Source organism: Arachis stenosperma, chromosome 9 (assembly GCF_014773155.1).
Source record: "Arachis stenosperma cultivar V10309 chromosome 9, arast.V10309.gnm1.PFL2, whole genome shotgun sequence".
NCBI classification, from domain to species: domain Eukaryota; kingdom Viridiplantae; phylum Streptophyta; class Magnoliopsida; order Fabales; family Fabaceae; genus Arachis; species Arachis stenosperma.
Genome location: NC_080385.1, coordinates 162393694 through 162410073, shown reverse-complemented (window position 1 = coordinate 162410073; position 16380 = coordinate 162393694). Strand labels below are relative to the sequence as shown.

Below are 16380 nucleotides of genomic sequence, written 5' to 3'. Positions count from 1 at the left end.
AGTTTTCAGAAAGCATCTTTGTCTCAGCTCTAAACCCAAAACCAAATCATTGGTTTTTCGATCACTATTTGTTTTCTGGAGCTTTTTTTTTATGGAAAAACTATATTCTGAACTTTGAAAGACCAGATTGTAAATTCAAATAATCAAAAATATATCAGTTGGTTCACAAATAAAGACTAGTAACAATTGGGAGAAATAAAAAAAAATATAGAATTTAAAAAGAATTTTTGGTTTTAGAAAGTGTATCTAAAAAAGCACTTAATTATAGTAGTAACAATAATAATGATGATGCTGAACCTTATTCAATTAATAATAAGGATCATAAAAAATTCTGTAATCTTCAGCAAAAGATTTTCTGACAGAAGCAAGAGATTAAGGAGTTAAAGGAAAAATCTTTGTGGATGCGATGGTGTTGTTTTGTTGCTTGTTAGGTTTGTTTTCACTATGTTAACAATAGGGATGACAATACCATCCAAACTGACGGATATCCACCCTGCCCTACTCTTTTGAGACGGGTAATTATCTGCCCCATACAGGAGTGGGTTCTTGGGTAGGACCAGGACGGGTTTAGGTAATATTCGTCTCGATATATATATAATACATATAATTTTAATATATAATATATGTAATATATGTGAAATAATTAATAATATTGTATCATATTTAAATTTTTGTTTTAATTTATGTTATGTATGTGATAATAGTTATATAAATTTTGAAATTTAATTTTATTTATTGAATTTTAATAATTATAGGGGCGGATAGGGACGGAGCGGATTAGGATTCAACTTTTTACTATTCGCGAGCAGGAGTAGGGCGGAATTTATGCGGGTTATTATTGGGCGGGACAGGATCGCGTAGAGCAAAAACCCACCCCGTTACCACCCTAGTTAGCAAAGATAATTAAGGTTGTGTTTGGAATTAGGTATTGTATTCTTTATTTGTCTTGTAGTTTATCAGCTTCAGCCACTGTTTTTTCGGATCAAAATCTTAATAGTAAAAATTATGCTATTCATATTTTTAGGTTATTCAAAAATTTGAAGCTTGCTTGATGGGAATGGTGATTTGGGGTTGGTGATTTTTTTTTTTTAGTCTAATTGTAAGTTATTGAAGCCAATGAATAGTACTTTAGGTGCTTCAGCTTTGACATTTCATTATACCAATTTGATCATAGTTATGAAAAAGATGATGAAGTCACCATAATTGGTTGGTGTTGAAGCAAGGGATGATTTGTATGCAATGTTGCCAAGTAGCATAAGATCATCACTGAGGTCAAGATTAAAAGGTGTTGGATTCTCTGCTTGTGATCCTATTCTTGTTGTAGAGTGGAGAGAAGCATTGGAGAGGATTTTTGGTTCGATTTTACTATTGGCACATAACATGATTAGGTGGCAGAGTGAGAGAAGAGGAATTTTGAGTAAATGAACATGTTGGTTCTAAATGCCAATAGTAATGTGTTGTTGTTGACTTTGTTCTTTGCAGGCAAAGAGAAGACAGAAGCTGCTATAATTAAGAAGATGAAGTTCTAGTGAGAATGGATAATATTATTAGATAGTGGGTAGTCATTGAATCTTGTCTTTGGAATATGGTTTTTTATAAGTTGTATTTGGGTAGGTTGTGGGTTTAGTTCATGTGACAAAGTAAAAAAAAAAAAAATAATAATAATAACTCCTAAAAAATAAACAAAAATCAATTCTCAAAAAAAAAAAATAAAAATAAAAATACCAGTACTTACAAAAGTAGTCCAACCGAACCATGTTGGGATTGATCCGCAAAATACATTTAATTTTGTGGTAAATCTAACATTTTCAACAAATTTAATATGGCAACTATTTAAACCATTCATTAACATCTTATTGCGTGATCTTTTAAGAACCTAATTATTCTTTTTCTACAAAACATTCCCTTGTTTTCTTCCTTTAAAACTTATTCAAGCTAACAAATAAGAATCACAAGTAAGAACTTTATTTTATTTTTTAGTGTAATTTTAGTGTATTATTGTAATCATTAATAATTGTTTTTACTGATGTAACGAAGTGATATATAAATAAATAATTCATCGTCTATAAAAATTGCTTTCGCCTGAAGAATAAATTTTTATTTTCTTTTAAATAAAAAGAAAGAGAAAAAACATGATTGGTTGGGTAGTAAGTAGTAGAATTGAAAAAGATAGCCGTTGGTGTGTAGTAACTAATATTTCATATTTCATTCAAAGCTTCAAAAACGGTTACCAGTTACAACCTCCTTCTTCTTCGTCTTCCTCAAAATTTCGAATTCTCTCTCTCTCTCTCTCTCTCTCTGCGTTTTTGGCCATGGCAATGGCAGCTGAGAACATTGAGCAGCAGCAACAAGAAGAAGAAGGGGGAGAATTGAGAATCCCGGTTTTGACTGTTCTCAAGAACAACTCGATCCTCAAGAACATCTTCATCCTCGTCAACATCGATTCAACGGTCCTAATTGGCCGCCACCACAAATGCGACGTCGTTCTCGCTCACCCAAGTGTCAGCCGCTTCCACCTCCGCATCTTCTGCCACCCTTCTTCCCGTTCTCTCTCCCTCACTGACCTCTCTTCTGGTACCTTCTATTCCTCCTTTCTCTTCTCAAATTCTATTCTTTCTTTCTTTTACCGATCAATTATATTCTCTTGTGTCTCTCCTTCGCAGTACATGGAACGTGGCTCAATGGCACCAAGCTTCAGGCAGGAGTCAGTGTTCTCATGAACGAAGGTGACACCTTCACCGTTGGGGTTTCCTCTAGGGTTTATCGTCTCTCTTGGATTCCCTTTACTCGCGCTTTTGATTCGCATATCCCCTTTGTCTTCCAATTCAATGCAAATTTGCCCCACAATCAACAACAACAATTGGAGATGATTAAGGTACCTTTCTTTTTTCTCCAAAAGAAGAAAAGAAATTGAGCTATTGGAATTAAGTATGATGATGTTTTTTGAGAATTCGAATAGATGTTAAGGGATGCAAAAGTTTTATAATTGACCTCCATACTGCAGGTTTTAGGAGTAGTGAGCTTCTCACTTCTCAATTCTCAGCATCATTTAATTTGTTCATGGTGTTTGATACGGAATGTCTGCTGTTAATCTTTGATTGCAGGAGGTGAGTTTTTCTACAGAAGAAATTCAATCGGTGGATTTGATTACAGACTCTGACAATTCTCTGTTACTGGAACAAAGTGAAGAAAGAAATCAGCATTTTAAAGATAAAACATTTGGAGTTCAGAATGACCCTATGGAAACTGAAACATCACATTTTTCTGTGAAATTTGATAGTGATAATGAACAATTTGAACATCGGAACCAAGTACTATTACCACCTTTCATGCAATCAGTTGATGAAGTTTGCAGCACAGAGAAGACTGAAGCTTGTCCTGAAGAAGAATTGCTTGAGGAAACTAATTTGCTTTGCACATTGAGAGAGTATTTGACAGAGAGCTTATGTCTGCCTGTTGTGGAAGCACTCCAGGGGACAACAATGCAACAATTTCAAACTCCACAAAATTCAGCTAATACACAATTTCCACTTAGGAGGCAAGAGGCTTCCATAGAAGAGCATTGCTCTAGCTTTCTTACTAGTATTGATTCAGAATCTATTGATGGAAAAAGTGTAGCTTCAGTAACTGCAATATCTAGAGAATCTGAATGCATAATGGGAGTTAATGACAAGAGTGAAGATTCTGGAGAAAGATTTTTCAGTTCTGAGAATTCATGTCTGCTAGTTGAAGCAGTTGATGTGAATTCAATATCTGATGGAGAAGAGCAAGAGAAATGTTGTGAAGAATTGTCAAATTTGCAGGCACGCCAGAATGAACAAAGGGACTCATTGGATGGAATAGTTGACGATACTGGGAGCAAGTCCGCAAGCAGCGTTTGCCTCACATTAGCTCCGGTAGAATCGTTGAGTACTCTGGTGCCGCCAGAAGCTGCTTTAAATGTTACAAGCAAGAAAGAGAAGCAGACACTGCAATCGCTCATTGCCATAGCAGGGGTGCTGTGAGGTGGAAATGCTTGAAAGCCATGCAGAAGCAACAGAGTGTGGTAACATTTGTCACAAGAAAGGGCTCCCTCTGGATGAAGCAGATGAAGATATTGGAAACAAGTGTTCTTCTGGTAGTATCAATCCCATATCAATTATGGTAGAGTCAGTGACTTCTTCTGTGCCTCAGGAAGCTGATTTACTTATCACAAACAAGAAAGAGGACCAGAACATGCAATCTCTTATTGCTGCCGTAGGAAACTCTGATAATGAAGTCTTTGGAAGTTTTGAAGAAGCGAAAGTGATGGTTAAATCTTTTCATGAGCAAGTGCACTTGCCACATGAAACAATTCAAGAAGAACCTGTGGATTCTCCGGCACCTCAGGAAGTTATTCTAAAGATTACAAGTGATGAAGAGAACCGGACCCTACAACCTCTCAGTGCTGTGACAGGAAGCTCTGAGATGGAAATAATTGAAAGTGGTGTACAAGCAATGGAAGGTGCTAAATATTCCTACAAGCAAGGGCACCCAATGGATGAAGCAGTCGAAGATATTGGAAATGATTGCTCAGGTACCATCTATCCCATATCAGCTCTGAATGAATCAGTGAATTCCTCAGTCACTGATCAAGCTGATATAAAGATTACAAACAACATGGGAAACCAGACCCCAAAATCTCGCATTCCTTTGAAAGGATTCTCTGAGAAGAGAACTCTTCACAGCTGTGTAAACGCAACAGAGAGAAGTTCAGCCTTTGTTAATATTTGGTTAGGAGGAGGTAAGGCTGCTAGTTCTCCTCAGGTTCGAGCTAGAAGGAGTAGATGTATGAGCACAACTACTGAAGTTGAGATGAGTTGTGAGAAGGATATCATGAACAAATCATTACCCAAGAAAGATCTTTTCTCTGTTTTTGACACTGAAGAAAAAATATTTGCTCAAAATAAGGAAAACTTAAGCCCAAATATGCGGTTCGTGAGAAGTAAGGGAAACCATCCTAAGTCACAAAGGTCATCCTGTTCAGAGGTTAATTCTAGTCCCAACATCAATTCAAATGAAAGCATAAGTTCCATTTCATACAAAGAGAATAAGGCCCCAAAAGTAGTTCAAGCTCGGAAGTCACGAAGAAAAGCCCTTGAATGTTGTACCAACTGGAATGAGAAACAAGATACAATGAAATTGAAGAAGAAGAAAGAGAGGCCCATCCAATCACTAGTGAATTCTTCAGGCAAGCTCAAGTCAGAGTCTTCTGGTCCTGTTTCTGATGCAAAAAGCATTGATGGTGGTAGTTGTGCACCAGTTTCAGACAATTGCACTAAACCCTGTGTAAGTAGACACAAGATATATCATTGTTATTATGAATGGATCAAGAGTTCCTTCACTTAGGAATGCTTATTGCTTACATCTGTTTCTTTTTCAGCATTTTAATGGAGAACAAAAACGAAGCTGGGATATGGTTGTGGACACTGCATCTCTTCTGAACAAGGAGTCAAGGAAAGCTTTGCAGCTTTTACAAGGTCTCAATGGGACTCGTTTAATCATTCCAAGATTGGGTAACAAGTTTCTGAATATTACATGCCTTCCTAATACTTTGTTCAAGTTTAAGTACTGTTGTTGGACTGTTTCTCACAAAAATTGCTTTGCCAGTTATAAGGGAACTGGAGAGTATGAGGAGACAATTTAGAATCTTTAGAAGAGTGTCGGAGGCTTCTTTTGCATTGGAATGGATCAAAGAATGCATGGTGAACACAACCGGGTGGATTCATATCGAAAGCTCAATGGAGGACTGCAGGATGGTTGCTCCAATGCCATCTACTTCACCTCAGACTCAATTTGTTGAAGAAGAGATTTCTATTCTAGGTCCCTACATCTCAAAGAAAATGGCTTCACCAACAGTTGAAGATCATATCCTTGACTGTGCTCTTCTACTTAGAAAAGGGGATAATAACAGACAACTTGTCCTGCTTAGTGATGTTGTCCCTTTGAAAATCAAATCCATGGCAGAGGTACTGATTCTTTCATCCTTAACACCAATGTCTCTTGTCATATCTCATAGTTAATGAGGACTGAAATAGTGAAATTCTATCTAACTGCTGCAGGGGTTGTTATGTGAGACAGTACGAGAATTTCAGCAAAGTTTAGTGAATCCCTTCTCCCCGAGATTCATGTGGACCAATAGCACTCCTAGAGGATTGACTTGGTCCTACCAAGATGATGTAGTTTTGAGGGAGAAGTATTGTGGTTTGCCATCAAAGGCTGGTTTGAAACTCATCACTGAACAGTATTTGTACCCTCAAGCTTGAGATCTTACAACTCCCCTTAACTAATAATAATAAGTACTCTCAAGTTTAATATTGTCCAGGGATTCCTTTCCTTAATCCCAAGGTATTATTAATGTCATGTTAATCATTAGTGGTGATTTGCTTTATAAATAGAATAAAGTATATTTTTTGCTCTTAACATATACAATTTTCTTAAAAAATATCCTAAATGTTTAATTTAATTTAATTTTATAACGTTTTCTTTCGGTTAATTTAATTTTGTCCCTAATATTTTTTATTTGTGTCAAAAATATTTTTTATTTGTATCAAAGCTATCTCTGAACCGAATAAAATTAAATAAAATTAAATATTAAGGATATTTTTTAAGGAAAGAGAAAAAACATAGTTTATCCTTGTGAATAAAGAGTTTTTATAAATGATAAATCTAAAAGAAAGATAATACAAGAAACTGCCACACTGTTTGAATTTTTCCCCCACCTTGGTGGTCATGGTACTTAATGATTTTTAATGTGATGACTACCAAGAATCAAACTCAATTTTTTGCAAAAAACAACAATTGACACCAGTATCAGTCCCTGATCCTTGGATAAATTTTCTGATATTTATAATCTTACACTTGGTGTGGTGTGTGTGGCTTAGCATAACCTACATTTGAACAAGAACAAGAGCTTCAAGAGAATTAATTAATCTTTCTATTTTTAAGCAATAAAGAGGTACATGATATTACCCTGACTTCAAAACATCACAGAAACATATGTTTTATTCATTCACAGAGGAATAAAAGGGATAACATAGAATCATAGATATTATGCAGAGGAACTACTAGTACAAATTGTTACTACAGATTGTCAGAAGTTGATTCACCTCCTGGTTTAGGAGCATAGTTAAAAGATCCAGACATAAGAAATGAGAAAGAAGCATCTGAATCTTCAAATGGAGACTGGGAGAATTCATTAAACCCACCAAAGTTGCAACCTTCAAAGTTCAATGATGAGAAATAATTAATTGGATCATCAATGTTACCCTTCACATCCATGATGTTTTGAACTTCATTTTCATTTGGAGGATTTGATCCGAAACAGAAGTTCATATTTCCAACCTTATCACATGTGTTATCTTTGCTGTCAAGATCGGTTGGAACAGCCGGTACTTTAGTTTCTTCCAAAGGAATTGCAGGTGTATGGCCTTGGAAAAGAGCAATGTGTCCGAAAAGCTTGTCCTTCCTCGAAAATGTTGTACCGCATGAACAAAGCCATTTATCCTTACCACAGTGCTTTTCATGAGTTTTAAGGTCTGCCATGACTGAAAACTTCTTGGTGTGGCATCTGCTACAAGTGTAACTCTTGTCGCAATGCGTCCTTTTGTAGTGGTTTTTAACACATAAAATAGTCTTTAAAGGTTGGAACTTCTTGTGATCCTTATTTCGCTTGCAGCCGGCATAGGGACAGGAATACCTCTTGATGAGCTTTGGTTCGGATCCGGTTTCTTTATGCGGCTTTGCAAGAGCCGCCGGGGTTTTGTACTCATCCCCATGTCCCCGCATGTGCATGCGAAGATTCGCATCCCTCTTGAATCCCTTCCCACAAATTGTACAGAAATGTGTATGGGGTGCAAGGATTTCTTCTTTCTCTAACTGCAAAATCTCGTAGGAACCAGGTGGAAGGTTCTCTCCCTCCTCCACATCTTCTTCATCTTTTGTTTCATGCTCTTCCATGTTGTTTTGCTCCACTTCACAATTATTAGGTACATCATTCTGAGTGGACTGATCAAACACTTTATTTACATTATTATTTTGTGGCTGAATACCACCACTGGGGCCGGATCCAAAAGGAAGGTTAAGGCCACGAAGCTGGCTAAGCTGACTGACCAATGGACTCGTGTTTGCGAGAGTGTGCCTAACGGACGGGAGAAGACTACCAGCAGTAGAGATCAGTTGAACAATAATTGATGTAAGATCTGCTGTGATGAGTTGCTGCTCCTGTGTCACAAGCGCATCAGGTTGCGCAAAAGGTTGACACTTCTTATTATCAATCAAATGAACAAGACCCTGGAGCTGATGAATCTTTTCTTCCAGAAAGGAAAGGTTATTTAACATCACATTTGGATCCCAATCTTGAAGTTTACCGGTTTGCGATGATGAGTCAGTCAGTGGACAGTTCTCTATATCAGAAATCTTAATATCCTTGTTTGGCTCCGCCATAAGCAAAGACTGGTTAGTAGAGGGTTGGTTGAAGTCTTTGAAAGGCGCTTCAATCCGAACACCACAAAAAGGGGATGGATCCGATGACATATTTGTCTGCAATCCATTCCCGGGAGAGGTCAAGCAAGCGGACCTAGCCCAGTTGTTAGAACACAGGCTCCCTTTTGGATCCATGTAAAACCTACCAAAGAATCAAAGATCCTGTAAATCAAAGATAAAGGTGTAAGAGCAAGTGATGTAAAAAAAAAACTATTTCATGAAATTCATTTGAATACAACTATCTCAAACCATATGAGTGACTAATGGTATAAAATTCATGTAATCAAAATATCTGGCCAATTAGCCAAGGTTTCAATTTAGTCAACACATATATGCAGTAATTTAAACTTCTCCCAATATGAAGCAGATCCAAATGAACCCAACATCAAAACTTCACCCTTCCAATAAATATATAAATCAATATAAATATATAATCATAATACAAGCAGAAGACAAGGAAAATTGAAAACCCATTCTATATGAAGCTGCATATTCCCAATACTCCTTTACAGAAAATCAATAACCAAATCTCTTAAAAGGGAATCTATTAAAGGAAGCACCAACAATTACAAACTTAAAGATCGTCAGTTCTTCACATCCATCCATTCACATTTCTTTTGCTTCTTTAACCCCCAATCATTAACAACCCTAATTCCCAATACTTCAAAATTTGGTACAACTTAAAACAAGTTCAGATTTTTAACCCCAGAAAAATAAAAAGTACCAAATCAGATATAAACCCATTATAAAAATCCAACATAGCAATCAGCTTACCCAAAAAAAAGGAAGAATTTTTTTAAAATTAAAAAAGAAAAAAGGTTCATGCTTTCTATTTTCTAAGCAAACCCCAAAACTCAAAGTAGCAGAAGAAATCCAAATCCAAAGGTTAAGCTAGGTTTAACAGGATGGAAGAACTTACAGTGACTGATTGAAGAAAGAATGGATGCTCTAATGAAGAGGGTTACTGCTTCATATTTTTAAGTAAAAAAAGAAGAAAAAATATGGGGTGAGAAAGAAAAAATGGGAAGTGAGGTGAATGCTTATATAAGCATCTCAGTTTACCTTAACTCTGTGACTGTGTCATGTTTTTGAACACTGCATAACCAAAATTGGTCAACCCCACCATTACTACCGTCCATTTGTTGGGTCAATTTTATTATTGCTCCAAAAAGGGGTCCCACTATGGTGGGGTCACTTCTTATCACCTTGTTTCTGCATCCAATCAATCACCACCGTTGGTTTGTTATGATTGTGTTGTGCAGATGATTGGCAGATGAACGAGATGAAGACAAAAGAAATTGAAGATATGATGGATGATTTGAGAATTGAGATTATTAAAAAGGTCTAATGGTCCACAAAGCATAACTAGGATTATGATTCACTTTATGCTGTGAAATTCTTGCATGGATATTTCTAAAACTTTTAATTATAATTAAATTAAAAAATAGAGTAAAGTAGAAAAGATTCTGATTTTGGATTATTAAAGAAAAATTATTAATTAAGTCTTTTATAATATAAACGGTGGAGATTTATATTCTTTTGTCAATAGATAATACAAAATAAAATATAATTATTTATGTATTTTATTATTTATAATAGTGTGTTCTGTTGTTGTCACAAGAATATAAAAATAATATAATTCTGTTGAGTTTCTATATAACATTTATCAATTGTTCTTTATTTATTACAAATTTTATTAAAATAAGTAAAATTTAAAAATTGTCATGTACATTACGATACTTTATAAATAGACACATTATAATAGTTAACTATACATATAAATTTTATCATTAAATTTTACGTGATAAATTAATAAAATTATATTTTTTATTTTTTTACAAAATTAAAAAATAAAATATTAAAAATAAAAAAAATAAAAATGCAAATCAAGCATTTCCTTCGTTTTTTGTATAATAGAAATACGAAATATACTATTAAAAAATAAAAATATTACCAATAAATCAATTATCATTATATATATATGTCATCTTTTAATAAAAAAAGTATTTACGCAATTCGACAATGCACTAATAATATATCAAATTGCGATTAACAGAATAGTTACGTTTCATATGTAATTTTATCCTCTTAATAAAGTGATTTAAGATCTAGATTGGGTTTTGAAAAAAAAAATTATTTTTTTATTTTTTTAAATTAATAGATAAAACTTATTTCATATTTGAATAGACTTTTTAAAAAAAATTTTAATATTCAAAATGTCTTTTGTTTATATTTTTCTTAAATCAAGATATTATTAATTTTTAAAAAAGATAAATAATTGATTTTTTAATAAAAATATTTTTCTTAAAGATGTATCTAAATATATTTAAAATTTAATAAAAATATTTTATTTTTTATGAAAGTATTTTTTTTATTCAAACAAGTCAATTTAAACTAACACAATTATAACCCACATTTCTAACTTTAGTCGTAGTTCGCTAAAAAAAGTTCATTAGAGTTAAACAAAGCCACATTAACTTATTATCAGTAATTTTGTCTATCAACTATATATGATATATGAATATTGATATAGATACAAAATAATTGATGTAAGATATGTAGATATACGAATTTTAAATTTGTATAAAATATAGAGATATGGCATATATATATAAAATATAAAATATTTTTTAGATAAATTATAATAATATTTTAATATTTTATTAATATTAAAATATAAATTAATTTTTAATAATTTTTTATATTTTTTTAATTATATAAAATATTTAAAATAATTTTATTTTAATAAAAAATTATATATTATTTTTAAACTTATTTTAACAATATATATTAAAAATAAAATTATACACGTTAATACGTAATAGTATTTAGATATATTTAAATATGTCTAGAGAATAATTTTTTATTTTTTATTTCAATTAGACATAAAAAAATACGTATATTAAATAAATATCGATATTAAAATAGGACAACTCAATAAAATATCTATATTTTATGACTTATTAATAATACGTTAGCTAGATTTGTGTGTATAGTAGTCAATAATAATTTCTACTTGAGTTATGGAGATGCATGCATATGCAAACTTGACTTAGGGTTAAAAAAGAAAGCGCGTTCCATGGTTATGATTGAGCTGTTGAAGTTAGACAAGAAGAGGAAGAAGGAGAAGAAAAAGAAAAAGAAGAATTGAAGCCAAGAAAGAACGAAGGTTCTTTTGGGGATGCTTCGAACTGATGAAGGGAAAGAGAGTAAGCTTGCCAGGAAGCTACGCTGCCTATTATTATTTATATATGCATTTCATGCAACTTTTCACGTGCAAAGCTTTTAATTAATTACATTATTCAACCTTGGACTTCTAAAATAGAAAAATACTATTGTTTAATTTATGCATCTAATATAATATAATATAATATTTTTTACAACAATAATGTCTCGTTCCATAAACTAATAACCAATTCGTTGTATCAGAATTTTATTTAAAATTTGTTATTAGTCAATACATTATTATATATAAATAAGATTTAAAATATGTAAATAGCTAATAAATTAATTATTATATTAATTTAAATTAATAATATAATATAATATAATATAATATAATATAATATAATGCAATGCGTCGGAAATTATTTTATTTATGGAGGAAGTGTTGGTGAATTGGCCGGATATTGGTCAAGGAGGAGAATTACCGGAGGGTGGAGCTCACCCTCAACACGCCGGGGGCGTGGTGGCTGAGCGGGAGAAACAGTTGGCAGCATGCCGGGGGCGTGGTGGCTGAGCAGGAGTGGCAGGTGGCAGCACGCCAGGGGCGTGGTGGCTGAGGTGGATAGCCCAGGTGGCAGCACGCCGGGGGCGTGGTGGCTGAGGTGGCAGCACGCCAGGGGCGTGGTGAGTCATCACGCCAGGGGCGTGGTACGTCAGGGGTGGCAGCGTTGCGCGGAGTCCCAATGCAGCACCACGCGGGGGGCGTGTAGCAGTCCTGTCTGCATGCAGGAGACAGCCCCCCACCCCGGGAACCAGCGCTACCATTGCTCCATGTATATATATATGCATGCAGGACGGGCTTCCATTGCTCCATTTCTCCTCCCATTCATAAAATCATAGCTGAAAGAAAAGAGATACACGGGAGAAGGAGAGAAAGAAGTGAGTTGGGTAGTATTAGTGAGGAGGGTATAGTAAGTAGTAGTGAATAGTGGTGAGTTAAGTTTATATGTGGAAATAAAAAGAATATTAGTTTAAAGGATTAAAAAAAATGGTACGTAATTATCTAGCGCCTGAAGAACATATTATCAACTATCTGGATCATCCTATTTATGTAAGTAAATAAATTTTTTTTTTGATGTATTTAAATTATTTTATTTTTTATGTATTTTTTTATGATACATATATATTTTGGTGTTGAGAATATTATTCTATATATTTTAAATATTTTAAGAATATAATAATATTTTTTATAAAATAATAATAATAATAATAATAATATATTTAGTAAGTAAATAAACCCTAAATTATATTATACTGTATCGTTATTAAAAAATTTAGTAAGTAAATATTATAATAAACTAAATATGTAAAATGTATAAAAAATAATAATATATTATATAATAGTATGAATTATTATCGTATAATACATATATATATTATTATATTATTGTTATCGTATAATATAATATATAAATATAATAATAATATTGTTATCGTATATTATATACATATATATATATATATATATATTATATTTAAGAAGATAATTATTTTTATAATAATAATATTATATTATATAATAATTTTATATTATTTAATATTGTTCTCGTATAAATATGTGAATGTATATTATAATATTATAAGGATTATTATTTAATTAATGTAACATGTAATTTTGTTAATGCAGCCTAACAGGAATTTGTTGGTGCGTAAACTGGATCCACCACAGACGTGGAATCCGATGGTGGATAACCACTTACGCGCCACGGGATTCTACCACGTGGGCAGAATTGGAGTCATAAGAGGATTTCACCCCATGTTAGCTGCTCTGGTTGAAAGGTGGAGGCCTGAAACCCATAGCTTTGTATTGCCAATTGGTGAGGTTACAGTGACATTAGAGGACGTCGCTCATATATTCGGCCTACCATTGATGGAGAGCCTGTCAGTGGATGGACAGATAGTAGCAGCGAGTTTGTTCAAAGTCAGGGCATAGCGATATTCGGTCGTGAGCCATCAGTCAGTCATAATGCGAAGTCCTATATCAAGTTGGCTTGGGTTCGACGTATTAGAGATGCAGAGCCGTTGGATACTGAGGAGTTGGTGCACGAAATTGCAATAACACTTTTGCAATCCCGCACAACTAACCAGCAAGTGCACTGGGTCGTCCAAGTAATACCTTGTGTGAGCAAGGGTCGATCCCACGGAGATTGTCGGCTTGAATCAAGCTATGGTTATCTTGTAAATCCTAGTCAGGATATCAGAAATTATCAGGATTGATTGTGAAAAGCAAAAGAACATGAACTGGTTACTTGTTTTGCAGTAATGGAGAATAGGTTGAGGTTTGGAGATGCTCCATCTTCTGAATCTCTGCTTTCCTACTGTCTTCTTCATCAAACACGCAAGTCTCCTTCCATGGCAAGCTGTGTGTAGGGTTTCACCGTTGTCAGTGGCTACCTCCCATCCTCTCATTGGAACGATTCCTAATGCCCTGTCACGGCACGGCATTCCATATGTCGGTTCTCAATCAGACCGGAGTAGAATCCAGTGATTCTTTTGGCGTCTGTCACTAACGCCCCGCCTTCAGGAGATTGAAGCACGTCACAGTCATTCAGTCATTGAATCCTACTCAGAATACCACAGACAAGGTTTAGACCTTCCGGATTCTCTTGAATGCCGCCATCAGTCTAGCTTATACCACGAAGATTCCGACAAAAGAATCCAAGAGATAACTACTTAATCTAAGGTAGAACAGAGGTGGTTGTCAGGCACATGTTCATAGTTGAGAATGATGATGATTGTCACTGATCATCACATTCATCCGGATTAAGAACAAGTATTATCTTAGAATGGAAGCAAGCATGATTGAATGAGAAACAGTAGTAATTGCATTAATCCATCAAGACACAGCAGAGCTCCTCACCCCCAACCATGGGGTTTAGAGACTCATACTGTAGAAGAAAACGTGTACAATGTCATAAGGTCGCATTCGGTACTGATTACAAAGTCAAAAGGTCCTATAAGTAGTAAACTAGTATCCTAAGGTTTGCAGAAATGAGTAAATGACAGAAAAATCCACTTCCGGGCCCACTTGGTGTGTGCTTGGGCTGAGCATTGAAGCTTTTATGTGTAGAGACGTTTTCTGGAGTTAAACGCCAGTTCTCATGCCAGTTTGGGCGTTTAACTCCAAGTTTTATGCCAGTTCCGGCGTTTAACGCTGGAATTTCTGAGGCCGGATTGCTACGCAGGTTTAGGCCATCAAATCTTGGGCAAAGTATGGACTATTATATATTGCTGGAAAGCCCTGGATGTCTACTTTCCAATGCCGTTGAGAGCGCGCCAATTGGGCTTCTGTAGCTCCAGAAAATCCGCTTCGAGTACAGGGAGGTCAGAATCCAACAGCATCTGCAGTCCTTTTCAGTCTCTGGATCAGGTTTTTGCTCAGAACCTTCAATTTCAGTCAGAAAATACCTGAAATCACAGAAAAATACACAAACTCATAGTAAAGTCCAGAAAAGTGAATTTTAATTAAAAATTAATAAAAATATACTAAAAACTAACTAAAAGATACTAAAAACATACTAAAAACAATGCCAAAAAGTATATAAATTATCCGCTCATCACAACACCAAACTTAAATTGTTGCTTGTCCCCAAGCAACTGAAAATCAAAATAAGATAAAAAGAAGAGAATATACTATAGACTCCAAATTATCAATGAAACTAAGCTCCAAATTAGATGAGCGGGACTAGTAGCTTTTTGCCTCCGAACAGTTTTGGCATCTCACTCTATCCTTTGAAGTTCAGAATGATTGGCATCTATGAGAACTCAGAACTCAGATAGTGTTATTGATTCCCCTAGTTAAGAATGATGATTCTTGAACATAGCTTATGTATGAGTCTTGGCTGTGGCCCAAAGCACTCTGTCTTCCAGTATTACCACCGGATACATACATGCCACAGACACATAATTGGGTGAACCTTGTTAGATTGTGACTCAGCTTTGCTAAAGTCCCCAATTAGAGGTGTCCAGGGTTCTTAAGCACACTCTTATTGCCTTGGATCACAACTCTATTTCTTTTCTTTTTCTTTTTCTTTTCTCTTTTTTTTTTTCGAAAATTTTTTTTTCTTTTTTTTTTGTATTCACTGCTTTTTCTTGCTTCAAGAATCAATTTGATGATTTTTCAGATCCTCAATAACAGTTCTCTTTCTCCTCATTCTTTCAAGAGCCAACAAATTTAACATTCTTAAAAACAACAAATTCAAGAGACATATGCACTGTTCAAGCATTCATTCAGAAAACAAAAAGTATTGTCACCACATCAAACTAATTCAACTAGTTTCAGAGATAAATTTCGAAATCCTGTACTTCTTGTTCTTTTGTGATTAAAGCATTTTTTCTTTTAAGAGAGGTGATGGATTCATAGGACATTCATAACTTTAAGGCATAACTTTAATTTTATTAATTATGAATTAAAAACAAGACTCAAAAATAGATATAGAATGAGACTAGAAAAACGAAAAATAAAGGAAAATAATAAAAAAAACGAAAAACAGAGGCTCCTAATGATAGAGGTTTTCACAGGGTTAGGACTCAACAACCTTGATTTTGAGAAGTGGATGCTCCCTCAGCTTGAGAGGAGAGCTTTTGGCGTTTCATCTCTTGTATTTCACGCCCCTGCTTCTCTTGTTCCTTCAGCAATTTGCAGAGCATGCA

General features: G+C 34.4%; 2 protein-coding genes across 2 annotated transcripts; one reads left to right on the top strand and one right to left on the bottom strand.

Annotated features, from left to right (window-relative positions):
- The first annotated feature begins 4011 nt into the window (after positions 1 to 4011).
- LOC130950377 (FHA domain-containing protein PS1-like) lies at positions 4012 to 6300 on the top strand. Its single transcript, XM_057878877.1, has 4 exons — positions 4012 to 5307; positions 5402 to 5534; positions 5629 to 5987; positions 6081 to 6300. The coding sequence occupies exons 1-4, from the start codon at positions 4012 to 4014 to the stop codon at positions 6282 to 6284; spliced, it is 1992 nt and encodes a 663-aa protein (XP_057734860.1). The 3' UTR covers positions 6285 to 6300.
- A 632-nt stretch (positions 6301 to 6932) lies between these two features.
- On the bottom strand, positions 6933 to 9621 carry LOC130948616 (protein SENSITIVE TO PROTON RHIZOTOXICITY 1-like). The gene is made up of 2 exons (XM_057877411.1): positions 9422 to 9621; positions 6933 to 8664 (listed from the first exon to the last, which is right to left on the bottom strand). The coding sequence occupies exon 2, from the start codon at positions 8635 to 8637 to the stop codon at positions 7102 to 7104; it is 1536 nt and encodes a 511-aa protein (XP_057733394.1). The 5' UTR covers positions 8638 to 8664; positions 9422 to 9621; the 3' UTR covers positions 6933 to 7101.
- Positions 9622 to 16380: the final 6759 nt, after the last annotated feature.

Coding starts and splice junctions, on each gene's coding strand:
- LOC130950377 (XM_057878877.1), top strand. CDS start 4,012: ATGCTTGAAAGCCATGCAGAAGCAACAGAGTGTGGTAACATTTGTCAC. Junction 5,308..5,401: donor ACAATTGCACTAAACCCTGT/GTAAGTAGACAC, acceptor TTTCTTTTTCAG/CATTTTAATGGAGAACAAAA. Junction 5,988..6,080: donor AAATCAAATCCATGGCAGAG/GTACTGATTCTT, acceptor TAACTGCTGCAG/GGGTTGTTATGTGAGACAGT.
- LOC130948616 (XM_057877411.1), bottom strand. CDS start 8,637: ATGGATCCAAAAGGGAGCCTGTGTTCTAACAACTGGGCTAGGTCCGCT.